General features: G+C 45.4%; 1 protein-coding gene across 1 annotated transcript in view; it reads right to left on the bottom strand.

The window, feature by feature from the left end:
- Positions 1–18,847, bottom strand: part of LOC124623061 (head-specific guanylate cyclase-like) — a 334,726-nt gene that overhangs the window by 150,537 nt on the left and 165,342 nt on the right. Inside the window, exons 4-5 of the mRNA XM_047148854.1 lie at positions 10,953–11,234; positions 3,537–3,551 (exon numbers count right to left, since the gene is read on the bottom strand). Of these exons, the coding sequence (XP_047004810.1) occupies positions 3,537–3,551; positions 10,953–11,234 (297 nt within the window). The remainder of the gene's footprint in view (positions 1–3,536; positions 3,552–10,952; positions 11,235–18,847) is intronic.

Below are 18,847 nucleotides of genomic sequence, written 5' to 3'. Positions count from 1 at the left end.
ACAATTAGTTCATGAGCCAACTCGAAGCGTAAATGGTAGCGAAAACATACTTGACCTTTTAGCAACAAATAATCCTGGCCAAATAGTGAGTATTGTGACGAATACAGGAATTAGCGACAACAAGGCAGTTGCTGCTAGGCTTAATACCGTAACACCTAAAACCATCAAAGAGAAACGCACAGTATATGTATTCAAAAAAACTGATAAAAATGCTATTAACACCTTTTTAAGAGAAAGTCTTCACTCCTTCCGATCTGATCACGTAAGTGAAGAAAAGTTGTGGTATGTTTTCAAGGAAATAGTTTCGACAGCAAGTGATGGTACTGTTCCCGCAGCGTACACAAAACGGGTCAGTTCGTTGTTGCAGAAGCAACGAAAAATGCATGCCATATTTAGAAGATTGCAAAATCCCCAAGATTGGAAAGTTTTACACAAGTTCCAAATATGGCGCGTACTTCAATGCGAGATGCTTTTAATAATTTCCACAACGAAATCCTGCCACGAAATCTGACAGAAAACCCAAAGAGATTCTGGTCATACATAAAGCACACCAGTGGCAAGACGAAATCAGTACTTTCACTGCGCGATAACAACGGTGAAGTCACTGATGACAGTGCCACTAAAGCAGAGTTATTAAAAACGGTTTTCCGAAACTCCTTCACCAAAGAAGATGAAGTAAATATTCCTGATTTTTAATCAAGAACAACTGTCAAGATGAGAAATACAGAAGTAGATATCCTCTGAGTAACGAAGCAGCTTATATCACTTAATAAAGGCCTCTGGTCCAGATTGTATACCAGTCAGGTTCCTCTCAGAGATTGCTGATAAAATAGCTCTATATTTAGCAGTTATATACAACCACTCGCTCACAGAAAGATCAGTACCTGGAAAATTGCTCAAGTCACACCAATACCCAAAAAGGAAGTAGGAGTAATCCGCTGAATTACAGGCCTATATCACTAACGTCGGTTTGCAGCAGGGGTTTGGAGCGTATACTGTATTCGAACATTATGAAGTACTTCGAAGAAAACGATTTATTGACAAATAGTCAGCACGGTTTCAGAAAATATCGTTCTTGTGAAACACAACTAGCTCTTTATACTTATGAAGTAATAAGTGCTATCGTCAGGGGATATGAAATTTATTCCATATTTTTATATATCCAGAAGGCTTTCGACACCGTTCCTCACAAGCGTCTTGTAACCAAACTGCGTACCTACGGAGTATCGCCTCAGTTGTGTGACTGGATTCGTGATTTCCTACCGGAAAGGTCACAGTTCGTAGTAATCGACGGAAAGACATCGAGTAAAACAGAAGTAATATCCGGCGTTCCCAAAGAAGTGTTATAGGCCCACTATTGTTCCTGATCTATATTAACGACATAGGAGACCATCTGAGTAGCCGTCTTAGATTGTTTGCAGATGGTGCTGTCATTTACCGTTTTGTAAAGTCATCAGATGATGAAAACGACTTGCAAAATGATTTAGATAAGATATCTGTGTGGTGCAAAAAGCAGCAACTGACCCTGAATAAGGAAAAGTGTGAAGTTATTCACATGAGTGCTAAAAGAAATCAGCTAAATTTCGATTACGTGATAAGTCACACAAATCTGAAGGCTGTAAATTCAACTAAATACTTAGGGATTACAATTACAAATAACCTAAATTGGAACGATCACATAGATAATATTGTGGGTAGACCAAACCAAAGACTGCGATTCATTGGTAGAACACAGAAGGTGCAACAAGTCTACTAAAGAGACTGCTTACACATCGCTTGTCCACTCAATTCTGGAGTATTGGTGTACGGTGTGGGATCCGCATCAGGGGAGACTGACGGATGACATCGAAAAAATTCAGTGAAGGGCAGTTCGTTTTGTATTATCGCGAAATAGAGATAGTGTCACAGACATGATACGTGAATTGGAGTGTCAATCATTAAAACAAAGACGTTTTTCGTTGCGACGGGATCTTCTCATGAAATTTCAATCACCAGTTTTCTCCTCCTATTGCGAAAACATTCTGTTGGCATCCACCTACATAGGGAGAAATGATCATCACGATAAAATAAGAGAAATCAGGGCTCGCATAGAAAAATTTAAGTGCTCGTTTTTCCCGCTTGCCGTTATGGAGTGGAACGCTAGAGAGACAGCTTGAAGGTGATTCATTGAACCCTCTGCCAGACACTTTATTGTGAATAGAAGAGTAATCACGTAGATGTAGAACCTCACTGAAGGGAACTATCGTTTGACAGGAGACGTCTTCAGGCATTCGTCATATTGGTAATGTGGTCTGTGGTATGTGTGTGTGGTGGTGTGTGTATGTGTGGGGTGGGGGATAAGAACTGATTCGGGTGATCGAGGAATGAATTTAATAAGCAGGTTCAAATAGATGTAGGTAGCCGAAGTTATAGAAAGATGAAGAAAGATGTCACGGGATAGACTACCATGGAGTGCTGTATCACATCAGTCTTCGGACTGAAGATCACGACAACCACATGTTCTACATCTCGGCTTGTTATTGTTTTTGTGGCCAAGATGATCAGTGACTCATTACTTATTTTACTTTGGTCAGTTGTTACCTTCTTTACCATCGCAAGGACTCTTTGTTCGTGAAAATTTTCATTGTGTAGTTGCGTAGAAGGACCACATCGTCAAAAAGGCATTGCTACTACTACTACTACTACTACTACTACTACCAATAATAATAATAATAATAAAAATCATGTAAAAGGAACTAAGGAAACATCAAACAATCATAGCAAATAAAATGTCGTTATTTACTTTCCGCCCTGATGTAGTAATGTTAATGCTGAGTAGCGTAGGTATGGTCTGTTGAAAATTACTTTCGGATCGACTCTTCAGCAGGAATATGTAGCAACGCATCGCAGAGAACACACGTAATTTTACATTTCATTCAACCCGCTCAGACTCGCAAACTATTCGATGTACAAAGATGAAACTGACGAATCTGTCTTCTAGAAGAGCTGCCGTATGTTTTCGTTTAATTTTTTTTGCATCAGCTATTTTTGAGACGATACACGGAAAGTTTAGGAAAATACAGCACATTGCCTGTCTATGCTACCGAATTTACGACATGCGTGAAACTTTACGGTTATTGAATTTAGATGAAAACATTATGCGAACTAAGCCTTAGGTACACAGCAAGTTCTCATCTGCTCCAAACCGGAACTCTCCCGGAGATCTGCAGCAAGAGATAAATTGATTTAAATGTGACGTACGATGCTCCATTTTGCGTCACAGCGTCAGCGGTCGTCCGTTTGGTTTCGGTGAGAAAAACAGAGCACTAGTAAATAATTTACCTGCTTCTATGTTTTCTCATCAGACTTTCTATTTATTTATAACATAGCAAAAAAGTTTCGCATGTTAATCGAGGGGAGGTAACTTTTCGGGTTGGAAAAAGAGGAAAATAGTGATAACGAAACACACAGTCTCAGTACTGCAACAATTATAGCGCAAACAGTGAGAGGGACTTCTTTTATGCGATTAATTGTAACACTGAGTTCCTGAAACGAACGTCGCTCGGACTCAGCTGCTTTGTATTAATAGTAAAAACTTCTGAAAGTACAATTTTGCTATGCAGCTACTTTAACTGCCCATGCCAAACATTCAGCTGAATCCTTCTGTGAATCTATTTATTTATGACAATATGGAAACTGATCTCTGACGTTTTCTTGACGCGACTGATTAGCAATGTGCTAACCAGGCTTTCTTACAGAGAAGAACACTACTAAGGAAGAACTATTGGCACAACACTCGTCGCTATGACCCATACTGGTAGTGCCACTGCCACTGTCATTTAATGACGCGTCATTTCCTACAAGGAAATTTTTTTAAAAAATATTCCGTTTCATCACATTTTTTTCATGATGAGCTGCGTATAACTGACGGCTTTCTTCCAATCTTCAGAAGTGACTTACCTTACAACTTCTGAGTGCCTCGGCTGCAGACAACTTATTTTTCATTATATCGGGTGACCTAAAGCTCAATTTGAAAATATACTAACGCTGTTAGGTTGAAACAGCAGTGGCAAGGTGGCAGCATTGTGACTGTATGCCTGTATGCTTTTGCCACCTCTTCGAATTCATGTATGGAAAACTGTGAATTATGAAGAATCGACGATAGCAACTTATGTGTGATGCGGCACTGCCAAGTAACATAGTTCGATGAGCCTTAGACCATACATAGGAAGAACGGTTACAGTATAGTAGAGAAGATGACACGATGTGGCAAAAAAGTTTAATCAGAAATCATGTTGTTGGTGTGGTCTTCAGTCCTGAGACTGATTTGATGCAGTTTTCCATGCTACTCTATCCTATGCAAGCTTCTTCATCTCCCAGTACGTACTGCAACCTACATCCTTCTCAATCTGCTTAGTGTATTCATCTCTTGGCCTCCCTCTACGATTTTTACCCTCCACGCTGCCCTCCAATAGTAAATTGGTGATCCCTTGATGCCTCAGAACATGTCCTACCAACCGATCCCTTATTCTAGTCAAGTTGTGCCACAAACTTCTCTTCTTCTCAATTCTATTCAATACCTCCTCATTAGTTATGTGATCTACCCATCTAATCTTCAGCATTCTTCTGTAGCGCCACATTTCGAAAGCTTTTATTCTCTTCTTGTCCAAACTATTTATCGTCCATGTTTCACTTCTATACATGGCTACACTCCATACAAATACTTTCAGAAACGTCTTCCTGATACTTAAATCTATACTCGATGTTAACAAATTTCTCTTCTTCAGAAACGCTTTCCTTACCATTACCAGTCTACATTTTATATCCTCTCTACTTCGACCATCGTCAGTTATTTTGCTACCCAACTAGCAAAACTCCTTTACTACTTTAAGTGTCTCATTTCCTAATCTAATTCCCTCAGCATCACCCGATTTAATTCGACTACATTCCATTATCTTCGTTTTGCTTTTGTTGATATTCATCTTATATCCTCCTTTCAAGACACCGTCCATTCCGTTCAACTGCTCTTCCAGGTCCTTTGCCTTCTTTGACAGAATTACAATGTCATCGGCAAACCTCATAGTTTTTATTTCTTCCCCATAGATTTTAATTCCTACTCCGAATTTTTCTTTTATTTCCTTTACTGCTTGCTCAATATACAGATTGAATAGCATCGGGGAGAGGCTACAACCCTGTCTCACTCCCTTCCCAACCACTGCTTCCCATTCATGGCCCTCGTCTCTTATAACTGCTATCCGGTTTCTGTACAAATTGTAAATAGCCTTTCGCTCCCTGTATTTTACCCCTACCACCTTCAGAATTTGAAAGAGAGTATTCCAGTTAACATTGTCAAAAGCTTTGTCTAAGTCTATAAATGATATAACGTAGGTTTGCCTTTCCTTAATCTATTTTCTAAGATAAGTCGTAGAGTCAGTATCGCCTCACGTGTTCCAACATTTCTACGGAATCCAAAGTAATCTTCCTCGAGGCCGGCTTCTGCCAGTTTTTCCATTCATCTGTAAAGAATTCGTGTTAGTATTTTGCAACAACCATAGGTAAATCATTAACTAGCGCTAGGTTTCTCTCGATGAAACCAAACGGGCCGCTGCTGAAGTAGTGACGTGCGAACGCAGCACCAGGCGTCACATTTAAATCAAATTATCTCCTGTTAGGGATCCTCGGAAAATTCTGTTTCGAATCAGATAAGAATATGCCGTTTACTTAAGACTTCATTGGCATAATGTGTTCATAGGAATTCGATAACGTTAGAGGTTCTCGCATGTCGAAAATTCGGTAACATCAACAGCCTGTATTTTCCTAACAAGACGAACAGATACGAGGTTAGGTTCTTATTAAAATACAATCGTTACATTGAAGCCACCACAATTGATGATGGCCGAATGAGCATTTTAAAAGGCGGGGCATGGTTCTTAATAGTGTGTGTGATCACCACGGATAGCAGTGCGTGCTCTGCACTGTGATTTCATTCGGGCCACAAGGTTGGTGAGGAGTTCCTGTGGTAGTGATCCATTCCTCCACCAGCTGACAACTGCAAGGTGGTCGCTGGTGTATGTAAAGACACTGAAATACGTCTCCCCACCGCATCACACACGTGCTCGATGGCATTTTTAAGTCGTGGGAGGAGGACGAAGAGGAGGAAGAGGAGGAGGAGGATATTGGTGTTTAACGTCCGGTCGACAACGAGGTCATTAGAGATGAAGCACAAGCTCGGATTAGGGAAGGACGGGGATGGAAATCGGCTATGCTCTTTAAAAGAAACCATGCTGGCATTTGCCTAAAGCAATTAAGGGAAACAACGGAAAAACCAAATCAGAATGGCCGGTCGCGTGTTTGAGCCCATTCTGCTAACCACTGCGCCACCGCGCTCGATAGGTTGGGGGAACGGGTAGGTCCTTTTATTAACTGCATTTCATCTTGTTCCAAGAGCTGCTCCACCTCCACTATTCGATGACGTAGCGCATTATCATCCATAAAAATGCAGCCAGGGCCGAATGCACCCCTGAAAAGTCGGATGTGGGAAGGAGTACAGTGTCACAATAACGTTGATAGGTCAGTGTGCCGTGTTCAAACATTTGGAGGACAGTACGTAACACGGTAATTCGTGCCTCCGCAGACAGTAACACCTGGTCCACCAAAAGAATCACGTTCGACAATGTTTCTGTTTCCACCTCTCGCCGTACGGGGGTACATCCAAAATCGTTACTATTACTGAATTTGCTTCATTCGAGAAGAGCACGCGACCCCATTCGTCTTTGGTTTAGTCCCTATGTTCTTCGCACCATTGTAAACGGTGCTGCCGTTGTGGGTGTGTCAACATTGCACAACGTATGTTCGTCGCGCAAAGATACCACTCCATTGCAGTCGTCATGCCAATGTGGAGTGTGAGATTGTATGCCTTAGAGTCTTCTTAAATGTAGTTACAATTGCACCCGCAGTTTGACGAGGGTCCTCTCTTGCACAACGTAGCGGTCATCTGCTGCTGTAGCAGTACCTGTTGTTCGGAACGCTTCCTATGCACGTGAAACAGAACTGTGAGCAATACCAAATTGCTGACCTATACTCATCAGAGCCCGTCCGTCTTCCAGTTACCCGATGATTCTTCCTCTTGTGAAGTCATCCAAATGTTCCCAGAACGAAACTTTCACTCTTCAGCGGAATGTGCGGTGATATGGAACTTCCTGGCCGATTAAAATTGTGTGTTGGACCGGGACGCGAACTCGGGACTTTTACCTTTCGCGAGCAAGTGTTCTACGAACTGAGCTACCCAAGCACGACACACGACCCGTAGCTGGCCGGGGTGGCCGAGCGGTTCTAGGCGCTACAGTCTGGAACCGCGCGACCGCTACGGTCGCAGGTTCGAATCCTGCCTCGGGCATGGATGTGTGTGATGTGCTTAGGTTAGACAGGTTAAAGTACTTCTAAGTTCTAGGGGACTGATGGCCTCAGAAGTTAAGTTCCACAGTGCTCAGAGCCATTTGAACCATTTAAACCAACACGGCCCGTTCTCACGGCTTAAGTTCTACCAATACCTCGCCTACTACCTTGCAAACTTCACAGAAGCTCTCCTGCGAACCTTGCAGAACTAACACTCCTGGAAGAAAGGATATTGCGAAATCATGGCTTAGCCCAGCCTGGGGGACATTTCCAAAACTATATTTCACTCTGCAGCGGAGTGTGCGCTGATGTAAAGCTTCCAGGCCGATTAAAACCATGTGCCGGACCGAGACTCGAACTCTGGACTTTCGCCTTTTGTGGGCAAGTGGTCTACGAACTGAGCTACCCAATCACGACTCACGTCGCGTCCTGACAGCCTTACTTCCGCCAGTACATCATCTCCTCATCTCCTACCTTCCAAACATCACAGTAGCTCTCCTGCTGAAAATCTCATTCCGGAAACGTTCCCCGGGCTGTGGCTAAGCCTTGTCTTCGCAGTATCCTTTATTCCAGGAGTGTTAGTTCTGCAAGGTTCGCAGGAGAGCTTCTGTGAAGTTCGGAAGGTAGGAGACGAGGTAATCGCAGAATTTAAGCCGTGAGGACGGGTTGCGTGTGGTGCTTGGGTATCTCATTCGAAGAACACTTGTTCGCGAAAGGCAGAAGTCCCGAGTTCGAGACTCGATCCAGCCCACTGTTTTAATGGCCACGAAATATCATTCAAATGTTGTCACCGCGTCATGTCGTGATAAAGAACACCACCACAGTGCACAGTGACTGTTCGCTGATTGACTCTCACTCTTTTTCCGTTCCTTCAACTACCTCGTGTTGTGGTGCCTGCCCCATTTGGCGCTATAGTCACGCTGACCTCTCACCATGTGATTCCAGCTTTCTGTGCATGAGACAGACCTCCGACAACATGCTACCGTACTTTCATTCATTCCCACTGACTAGTTAATATATTGCGTTACTTTGTGTATCTCGTCCCTAATTTTTGGAGAGCACTATTAAATCCATGAGCTCGTCCTCTTCACGTTTATCACTTACGCGGTATGTCATGGTAGATATCTCGTCAACAAGAACTACAGATTGTTTGGGAACATACCGAGAACAATTGTTCCTGTGTAGGCACGTAAGGCGCAAACCATTTCTCTCGACTGACCTCGTATGACAATGCCCTGGCTGAGAGAGTGACATCAAACATTTGCACCGAATATCATTTGACGCGCATGCTTGTGATATCGTTAAGTATCACACAACACTCCGTCTTCAGGCCATCCGGGACCATCCGACCGCCGTGTCATCCTCAGTGGAGGACGCGGATAGGAGGGGCGTGGGGTCAGCACACCGCTCTCCCGGTCGATATGATGGTATTCTTGACCGAAGCCGCTACTATTCGGTCGAGTAGCTCCTCAATTGGCATCACGAGGCTGAGTGCACCCCGAAAAATGGCATCAGCGCATGGCGGCCTGGATGGTCACCCATCCAAGTGCCGACCACACCCGACAGCGCTTAACTTCGGTGCTCTCGCGCGAACCGGTGTACCCACTGCAGCAAGGCCGTTGCCATCACACAACACACAATAGTAAATATGTAATCCTGCTACTTTAAATAACGAAAACGAAGTCTCACCGCCTGACGAACAATCATACACGACAGACAGTTGTCTAAATCTGAATCACGGTGCAAAGAGCAAGTGGTGTCGTAGTAGGGCGAATGTCTGGAAACTCGGGAAGCTGCAGCGGCCACAGGTCTCGTGACATCGACTTGGTGTGTGCCTTGCCTTTCGAATACTTCAGACAGTAATTCTTTCGTAACGGCTTTTACCTTATCAGTGAGATGCTCAAAATCGAAAGAAAAGAAGAGGAGCGAAAAATTATTTTTCCGTGTGAGATTGCTGCAAGAGAGTACGCGACTGCACCTGATCTGGCTGTCAAGTGGCGTAACACTTTGCCGACTACTGAGAGCCTACGCCCAGGAATGGCCTGCCTTTCTAGTCTATGTACCTCGTGCCACGTCTTCCTCGAGATCCTCACCCACTACTTTCTTCGTAGCTGTAAATTGTAAATTACACTACTCACCATTAAAATTACTACACCACGAAAACGACGTGCTACAGACGCGAAATTTAATCGACAGGAAGAAGATGCTGTGATATGCAAATGATTAGCTTTTCAGAGCATTCACACAAGGATGGCGCCGGTAGCGACACCTACAACGTGCTAACATGAGGAAAGTTTCCAACCGATTTCTCGTACACAAACAGCAGTTGACCAGCGTTGCCTGGTGAAACGTTGTTGTGATGCCTCGTGTAAGGAGGAGAAATGCGTACCATCACGTTTCCGACTTTCATAAAGGAAGGATTGTAGGCTATCGCTATTGCGGTTTATCGCATCGCGACATTGCTGCTCGCGTTGGTCGAGATCCAATGACTGTTAGCAGAATATGGAATCGGTGGGTTCAGGAGGGTGGTACGGAACGCCATGCTGGATCCCAACGGCCTCGTATCACTAGCAGTCGACATGACAGGCATCTTATCCGCACGGCTGTAACAGATCTAGCAGCCACGTCTCGGTCTCTGAGTCAACAGATGAGGACATTTGCAAGACAACAACCATCTGCACGAACAGTTCGACGATGTTTGCAGCAGCATGGCGTATCAGCTCGGAGACCATGGCTGTGGTTACCTTGACGCTGCATCACAGACAGGAGCCCGTGCGATGGTGTACTCAACGACGAACCTGGTTGCACGAATGTCAAAACGTCATTTTTCCGGATAAATCCAGGTTCTGTTTACAGCATCATGATGGTCGCATCCGTGTTTGGCGACATCGCGGTGAATGCACATTGGAAGCGTGTATTCGTCATCACCATACTGGCGTATCACCCGGCGTGATGGTATGGGGTGCCATTGGTTACACGTCTCGGTCACCTCTTGTTCGCATTGACGGCACTTTGAACAGTGGACGTAACATTTCTGATGTGTTACGACCCGTGTCTCTACCCTTCATTCGATCCCTGCGAAACCCTACATTTCAGCAGAATAATGCACGACTGCCTGTTGCAGGTCCTGTACGGGCCTTTCTGGATATAGGAAATGTTCGACTGCTGCCCTGACCAGCACATTCTCCAGATCTCTCATCAATGGAAAACATCTGGCCGAGGAACCGGCTTGTCACAATACGCCAGTCACTAGTCTTGATGAACTGTGGTATCGTGTTGAAGTTGATGGGCAGCTGTACCTGTGCACGCCATCCAAGCTCTGTTTGACGCAATGCCCAGGCGTATCAAGGCCGTTATTACGGCCAGAGGTGGTTGTTGTGGGTTCTGATCTCTCAGGATCTATGAACCCAAATTGCGTGAAAATGTAATCACATGTAAATTCTAGTATAATATATTTGTCGAATGTAGTTTATAATCTGCATTTCTTCTTGGGGTAGCAATTTTAATGGCCAGTAGTGTAATTCTGAACAGACTGTTGCGCGCTCACGCCGCTGGTTGAGGAGGCACCGCTAAGTCACCTGCGCCGCGCAGGGTGCCAGCAGCTGCAGCACGAACGTGGAGTTGGCGCGCGCCGCCAGGTCCCGGAAGCGCAGAGACAGCCCGCGGGGCCGGCGCACCGAGAACAGGTCCGCCAGTGGCGGCGGCGGGTCGGCGAGCGGACGGAGGGGCGCCAGCAGGCGTGCGAAGCCGGAGCCCAGCTGCGTGAGGCGCAGCTCGGCGTCCAGCACCAGGTGCCAGGGGAAGGCACGGCAGAAGCTGCGCACCGGCAGCGGCAGCGCCGACGCGCACGTCGACGGCGCCTCGCGCTCCGCCGCCGCGTCCGCGTCGGCCGCCGTCTCCTCCACATCCGCGGGCTGCTCGCTGGCCTCAGCAAAAGTCGTCACCAGGATGCTGAAACGCAAGTTTGGATCTATTGTCATGAGTTTGCGAGATTCCTGCTAAATTTTGAAAATGGATTAGTGATGAAAGTTGAGGCTGTATATGCCCTGAAGCTCTATACACTGAAGCGCCAATGATATTGGTATAGGCATGTGTATTCAAATACAGAGATATGTAAACGGGGGAATACGGCGCTGTTGTCAGCAACGCCTATATAAGACAACAAGTGTCTGGCACAGTTGTTACATCGGTTACTGCTGCTAGAATGGCAGGTTATCAAAATTTAAGTGAGTTTTAATGTGGTGTTATAGTTGGAGCAAGAGCGATCGGACACAGCGTCTCCGAGGTAGCGATAAAGAGGGGATTTCCTTGTATGACCATTTCGCGAGTGTACCGTGAATATCAGGAATCCGGTAAAACATCAAATCTCTATCGTCACTACGGCCGGAAAAAGATCCTGCAAGAATGGGACCAATAACGATTGAAGAGAATCGTTCAGCGTGACATAAGTGCAACCCTTGTTGCATATTTCAGTGCTGGGCCAGAATCAAGTGTCAGTGTGTGAACCATTCAAGGAAACGTCATTGATATCAGCTTTCGGAGCCGAAGGCACACTCCTGTACTCTTCACGACTGCACCACACAAAGCATTACCCCTCGCCTAGGCCTGTCAACATTGACATTGAGCTGTTGATGTGTGGTAACATCATGCCTGGTCAGACGAATCTCGTTTCAATTTGTATCAAGCAGATGCACGTGTACAGGTATGTCAGCTGCATGTCGGCAGGGAATTGTTCAAGCAGGTAGAGGCTTTGTAATGGTGTGGGGCTTATGCAGTTGGAGTGATATGGGACCACTTACATATATATATAGGTACATAAGCATCCTGTGTGATCGCCTGCATCCATTCAAGTCCAGTGTGCATTCCGATAGACTTGGGCAATTCCAGCAGGACAATGCAATGCACTTGCACGTTCAGAATTGCTACAGAGTGGCTTCAGGAACACACAGAAGAGTTTAAACTCTTCTGCTTGCCACCAAATTCCCCAAACATTAACATTATTGAGCATATCTGGGATGGCTTGCAACGTGCTGTTCAGAAGAGATTTCCACCCCGTCGTATTCTTATGAATTTATGGGCAGCCCTGCAGGACTCATTGTGTCAGTTTCCTCCAGCACTACTCAGGACATTAGTCAAGTCCATGTCGTGTCTTGTTGTGTTCAGTTATGTGTACTTGCTTGGCCCTACATGATACTAGGCAGGTGAACCAGTTTTTTTGGTTTTTTAATGTTTATACGTAAGGCAGAGGCTATGTGTGTTTGCATATATGTCTGGGATTTCCTCTCAAACGTCTGGATCGATTTGAGCCATGTTAGGCACTGAAACAGTGGGCCTCATGAGTGTCAGAACTATGTTTTTTATGACATCCTAGCTCCAATAGGAGCGGAGGTGGGGGCAATAAAAAGGTTTTCTCCAGCCCCTGGTGTATAGTCTGCCCTGCATGACAGGTATGTTGTGTGGGGACAGCACCAACCCACCAAATCAAGCTGCTGTGGAAGCAGCCTACATGCCAGAGGCAAAAAACAGTTTTCTGGGTCCAACATGTAGGCTGCCCAGCATGACCAGTGTGGTGTGTTCCGATGGAGTAGTATGGGACTGCGTTATTGACCTGCTTTGCATCACAGCCTGTACGTCAGGGGCAAATAAAAGGTTTTCAAGCCACTGTAGTGTAGGCTGTATTTCATGACAGGTGTGTTATGGGAGTAGTATCAGCCTCCTTCATTGAGCTGTATTGCAGCAGCTACATGTGCCAGTGAGAATAACTGGGGAAGGTTGAGATGGATAGAGAAGAGGATGGACTGAGTGAGGGGAAGAAGGAAATGCACGGGGATGGGATAGATGGGGGAGAGGCATGAGGCAGGTGGAAGATTTAGAGGGGTAGTGGGCAAGTGGAAAATTAAGAGGGCGATTGGATATGGAAAGAGAGAGAGTGATGAGGTTGAGGAGGATGTTGTCAGAGGAAGGGGCTGGAGGAGATGGACAAAGAGAGAAGGAGGACGATATGAAGAGACAGAGATAGTGTAGAGCAGGAGATAGAAAGAGGTGAGAGGATGAGGTTGACAGAGGAAGGAAGAGGTGGACACAGAGGAAGGAAGAGGTGGACACAGAGGGAGGAAGAGGTGGACACAGAGAGGAGGAGGAGGAGGAGGAGGAGGAGGAAAAGGAGGAGCAGGAGAAGGCATGCTCAGTGTTCATGTCGAACAGATATGCGGGTGCAGCCACGGGAGTAGGCTAGTAAACAATATTTAGACCATGAATAAAACTAGTAAAGCTAATGGCTGCAAAGAGTTTTTATAAAATTGTCTAATAAGTGAACGATTACTTTTCTGCACAACGATATATAATCGGCATATACACTCTTGGAAATTGAAATAAGAACACCGTGAATTCATTGTCCCAGGAAGGGGAAACTTTATTGACACATTCCTGGGGTCAGATACATCACATGATCACACTGACAGAACCACAGGCACATAGACACAGGCAACAGAGCATGCACAATGTCGGCACTAGTACAGTGTATATCCACCTTTCGCAGCAATGCAGGCTGCTATTCTCCCATGGAGACGATCGTAAAGATGCTGGATGTAGTCCTGTGGAACGGCTTGCCATGCCATTTCCACCTGGCGCCTCAGTTGGACCAGCGTTCGTGCTGGACGTGCAGACCGCGTGAGACGACGCTTCATCCAGTCCCAAACATGCTCAATGGGGGACAGATCCGGAGATCTTGCTGGCCAGGGTAGTTGACTTACACCTTCTAGAGCACGTTGGGTGGCACGGGATACATGCGGACGTGCATTGTCCTGTTGGAACAGCAAGTTACCTTGCCGGTCTAGGAATGGTAGAACGATGGGTTCGATGACGGTTTGGATGTACCGTGCACTATTCAGTGTCCCCCTCGACGATCACCAGTGGTGTACGGCCAGTGTAGGAGATCGCTCCCCACACCATGATGCCGGGTGTTGGCCCTGTGTGCCTCGGTCGTATGCAGTCCTGATTGTGGCGCTCACCTGCACGGCGCCAAACACGCATACGACCATCATTGGCACCAAGGCAGAAGCGACTCTCATCGCTGAAGACGACACGTCTCCATTCGTCCCTCCATTCACGCCTGTCGCGACACCACTGGAGGCGGGCTGCACGATGTTGGGGCGTGAGCGGAAGACGGCCTAACGGTGTGCGGGACCGTAGCCCAGCTTCATGGAGACGGTTGCGAATGGTCCTCGCCGATACCCCAGGAGCAACAGTGTCCCTAATTTGCTGGGAAGTGGCGGTGCGGTACCCTACGGCACTGCGTAGGATCCTACGGTCTTGGCGTGCATCCGTGCGTCGCTGCGGTCCGGTCCCAGGTCGACGGGCACGTGCACCTTCCGCCGACCACTGGCGACAACATCGATGTACTGTGGAGACCTCACGCCCCACGTGTTGAGCAATTCGGCGGTACGTCCACCTGGCCTCCCGCATGCCCACTATACGCCCTCGCTCAAAGTCCGTCAACTGCACATACGGTTCACGTCCACGCTGTCGCGGCATGCTACCAGTGTTAAAGACTGCGATGGAGCTCCGTATGCCACGGCAAACTGGCTGACACTGACGGCGGCGGTGCACAAATGCTGCGCAGCTAGCGCCATTCGACGGCCAACACCGCGGTTGCTGGTGTGTCCGCTGTGCCGTGCGTGTGATCATTGCTTGTACAGCCCTCTCGCAGTGTCCGGAGCAAGTATGGTGGGTCTGACACACCGGTGTCAATGTGTTCTTTTTTCCATTTCCAGGAGTGTAGAAGGAAACTGAGTTTAGGTGAACCAGAATAATACGTAGTAACAAGCAATTCACCATGCGCGAAAAATATCTAAAGCAAATTGGGTAATAGCTGCTTGCAGAGCTGTTCTGATAGCTCGATATTACAACGTATCAGCCAGCCACACTCTATGCAGAATGAAGGCTCTTCCCGCTACGCCAATACCAATACCGCAACACCTCATTTCAGGGAGTTAGTCACATGTTCCAAAGATTATTTGAACGATTCTGTTATCGTAATGATTTGAAACGAATCATTTTACAAATATAAATGATAAGTCTTTTTTTACTTTTTATTACTTACCATGGACCTTGCCGTTGGTGGGGAGGCTTGCGTGCCTCAGCGATACAGATAGCCGTACCGTAGGTGCAACCACAACGGAGGGGTATCTGTTGAGAGGCCAGACAAACGTGTGGTTCCTGAAGAGGGGCAGCAGCCTTTTCAGTAGTTGCAGGGGCAACAGACTGGATAATTGACTGATCTGGCCTTGTAACAATAACCAAAACGGCCTTGCTGTGCTGGTACTGCGAACGGCTGAAAGCAAGGGGAAACTACAGCCGTAATTTTTCCCGAGGGCATGCAGCTTTACTGTATGATTACATGATGATGGCGTCCTCTTGGGTAAAATATTCCGGAGGTAAAATAGTCCCCCATTCGGATCTCCGGGCGGGGACTACTCAAGAGGATGTCGTTATCAGGAGAAAGAAAACTGGCGTTCTACGGATCGGAGCGTGGAATGTCAGATCCCTTAATCGGGCAGGTAGGTTAGAAAATTTAAAAAGGGAAATGGATAGGTTGAAGTTAGATATAGTGGGAATTAGTGAAGTTCGGTGGCAGGAGGAACAAGACTTCTGGTCAGGTGACTACAGGGTTATAAACACAAAATCAAATAGGGGTAATGCAGGAGTAGGTTTAATAATGAATAGGAAAATAGGAATGCGGGTAAGCTACTACAAACAGCATAGTGAACGCATTATTGTGGCCAAGATAGATACGAAGCCCACGCCTACTACAGTAGTACAAGTTTATATGCCAACTAGCTCTGCAGATGACGAAGAAATTGAAGAAATGTATGATGAAATAAACGAAATTATTCAGATTGTGAAGGGAGACGAAAATTTAATAGTCATGGGTGACTGGAATTCGAGTGTAGGAAAAGGGAGAGAAGGAAACGTAGTAGGTGAATATGGATTGGGGGACAGAAATGAAAGAGGAAGCCGCCTGGTCGAATTTTGCACAGAGCACAACATAATCATAACTAACACTTGGTTTAAGAATCATGAAAGAAGGTTGTATACATGGAAGAACCCTGGAGATACTAAAAGGTATCAGATAGATTATATAATGGTCAGACAGAGATTTAGGAACCAGGTCTTAAATTGTAAGACATTTCCAGGGGCAGATGTGGACTCTGACCACAATCTATTGGTTATGACCTGTAGATTAAAACTGAAGAAACTGCAAAAAGGTGGGAATTTAAGGAGATGGGACCTGGATAAACTAAAAGAACCAGAGGTTGTACAGAGATTCAGGGAGAGCATAAGCGAGCAATTGACAGGAATGGGGGAAATAAATACAGTAGAAGAAGAATGGGCAGCTTTGAGGGATGAAGTAGTGAAGGCAGCAGAGGATCAAGTAGGTAAAAAGACTAGGGCTAGTAGAAATCCTTGGGTAACAGAAGAAATATTGAATTTAATTGATGAAAGGAGAAAATATAAAAATGCAGTAAGTGAAACAGGCAAAAAGGAATACAAACGTCTCAAAAATGAGATTGACAGGAAGTGCAAAATGGCTAAGCAGGGATGGCTAGAGGACAAATGTAAGGATATAGAGGCCTATCTCACTAGGGGTAAGATAGATACCGCCTACAGGAAAATTAAAGAGACATTTGGAGATAAGAGAACGACTTGTATGAATATCAAGAGCTCAGATGGAAACCCAGTTCTAAGCAAAGAAGGGAAAGCAGAAAGGTGGAAGGAGTATATAGAGGGTCTATACAAGGGCGATGTACTTGAGGACAATATTATGGAAATGGAAGAGGATGTAGATGAAGATGAAATGGGAGATATGATACTGCATGAAGAGTTTGACAGAGCACTGAAAGACCTGAGTCGAAACAAGGCCCCCGGAGTAGACAATATTCCATTGGAACTACTGACGGCCGTGGGAGAGCCAGTCCTGACAAAACTCTACCATCTGGTGAGCAAGATGTATGAAACAGGCGAAATACCCTCAGACTTCAAGAAGAATATAATAATTGCAATCCCAAAGAAAGCAGGTGTTGACAGATGTGAAAATTACCGAACTATCAGCTTAATAAGCCACAGCTGCAAAATACTAACACGAATTCTTTACAGACGAATGGAAAAACTAGTAGAAGCCAACCTCGGGGAAGATCAGTTTGGATTCCGTAGAAATGTTGGAACACGTGAGGCAATACTGACCTTACGACTTATCTTAGAAGAAAGATTAAGGAAAGGCAAACCTACGTTTCTAGCATTTGTAGACTTAGAGAAAGCTTTTGACAATGTTGACTGGAATACTCTCTTTCAAATTCTAAAGGTGGCAGGGGTAAAATACAGGGAGCGAAAGGCTATTTACAATTTGTACAGAAACCAGATGGCAGTTATAAGAGTCGAGGGACATGAAAGGGAAGCAGTGGTTGGGAAGGGAGTAAGACAGGGTTGTAGCCTCTCCCCGATGTTGTTCAATCTGTATATTGAGCAAGCAGTAAAGGAAACAAAAGAGAAATTCGGAGTAGGTATTAAAATTCATGGAGAAGAAATAAAAACTTTGAGGTTCGCCGATGACATTGTAATTCTGTCAGAGACAGCAAAGGACTTGGAAGAGCAGTTGAATGGAATGGACAGTGTCTTGAAAGGAGGATATAAGATGAACATCAACAAAAGCAAAACAAGGGTAATGGAATGTAGTCTAATTAAGTCGGGTGATGCTGAGGGAATTAGATTAGGAAATGAGGCACTTAAAGTAGTAAAGGAGTTTTGCTATTTGGGGAGCAAAATAACTGATGATGGTCGAAGTAGAGAAGATATAAAATGTAGGCTGGCAATGGCAAGGAAAGCGTTTCTGAAGAAGAGAAATTTGTTAACATCGAGTATAGATTTAAGTGTCAGGAAGTCATTTCTGAAAGTATTCGTATGGAGTGTAGCCATGTATGGAAGTGAAACATGGACGATAAATAGTTTGGACAAGAAGAGAATAGAAGCTTTCGAAATGTGGTGCTACAGAAGAATGCTGAAGATTAGATGGGTAGATCACATAACTAATGAGGAAGTATTGAATAGGATTGGGGAGAAGAGAAGTTTGTGGCACAACTTGACCAGAAGAAGGGATCGGTTGGTAGGACATGTTCTGAGGCATCAGGGGATCACCAATTTAGTATTGGAGGGCAGGGTGGAGGGTAAAAATCGTAGAGGGAGACCAAGAGATGAATACACTAAGCAGATTCAGAAGGATGTAGGTTGCAGTAGGTACTGGGAGATGAAAAAGCTTGCACAGGATAGAGTAGCATGGAGAGCTGCATCAAACCAGTCTCAGGACTGAAGACCACAACAACAACATTACTTTTTTGCTGCAGGATACCAATTTTTAAATAGAATCGCGTCCATGGAATATAAGGAGTTGTCCAAGAGAAATGTTTGCTATCTGTCAGAT

Source organism: Schistocerca americana, chromosome 7 (genome assembly GCF_021461395.2).
Source record: "Schistocerca americana isolate TAMUIC-IGC-003095 chromosome 7, iqSchAmer2.1, whole genome shotgun sequence".
Taxonomy (NCBI): domain Eukaryota; kingdom Metazoa; phylum Arthropoda; class Insecta; order Orthoptera; family Acrididae; genus Schistocerca; species Schistocerca americana.
Note: the sequence above shows the minus strand (reverse complement) of the source record. Positions and strands in the feature narration are given on the sequence as shown.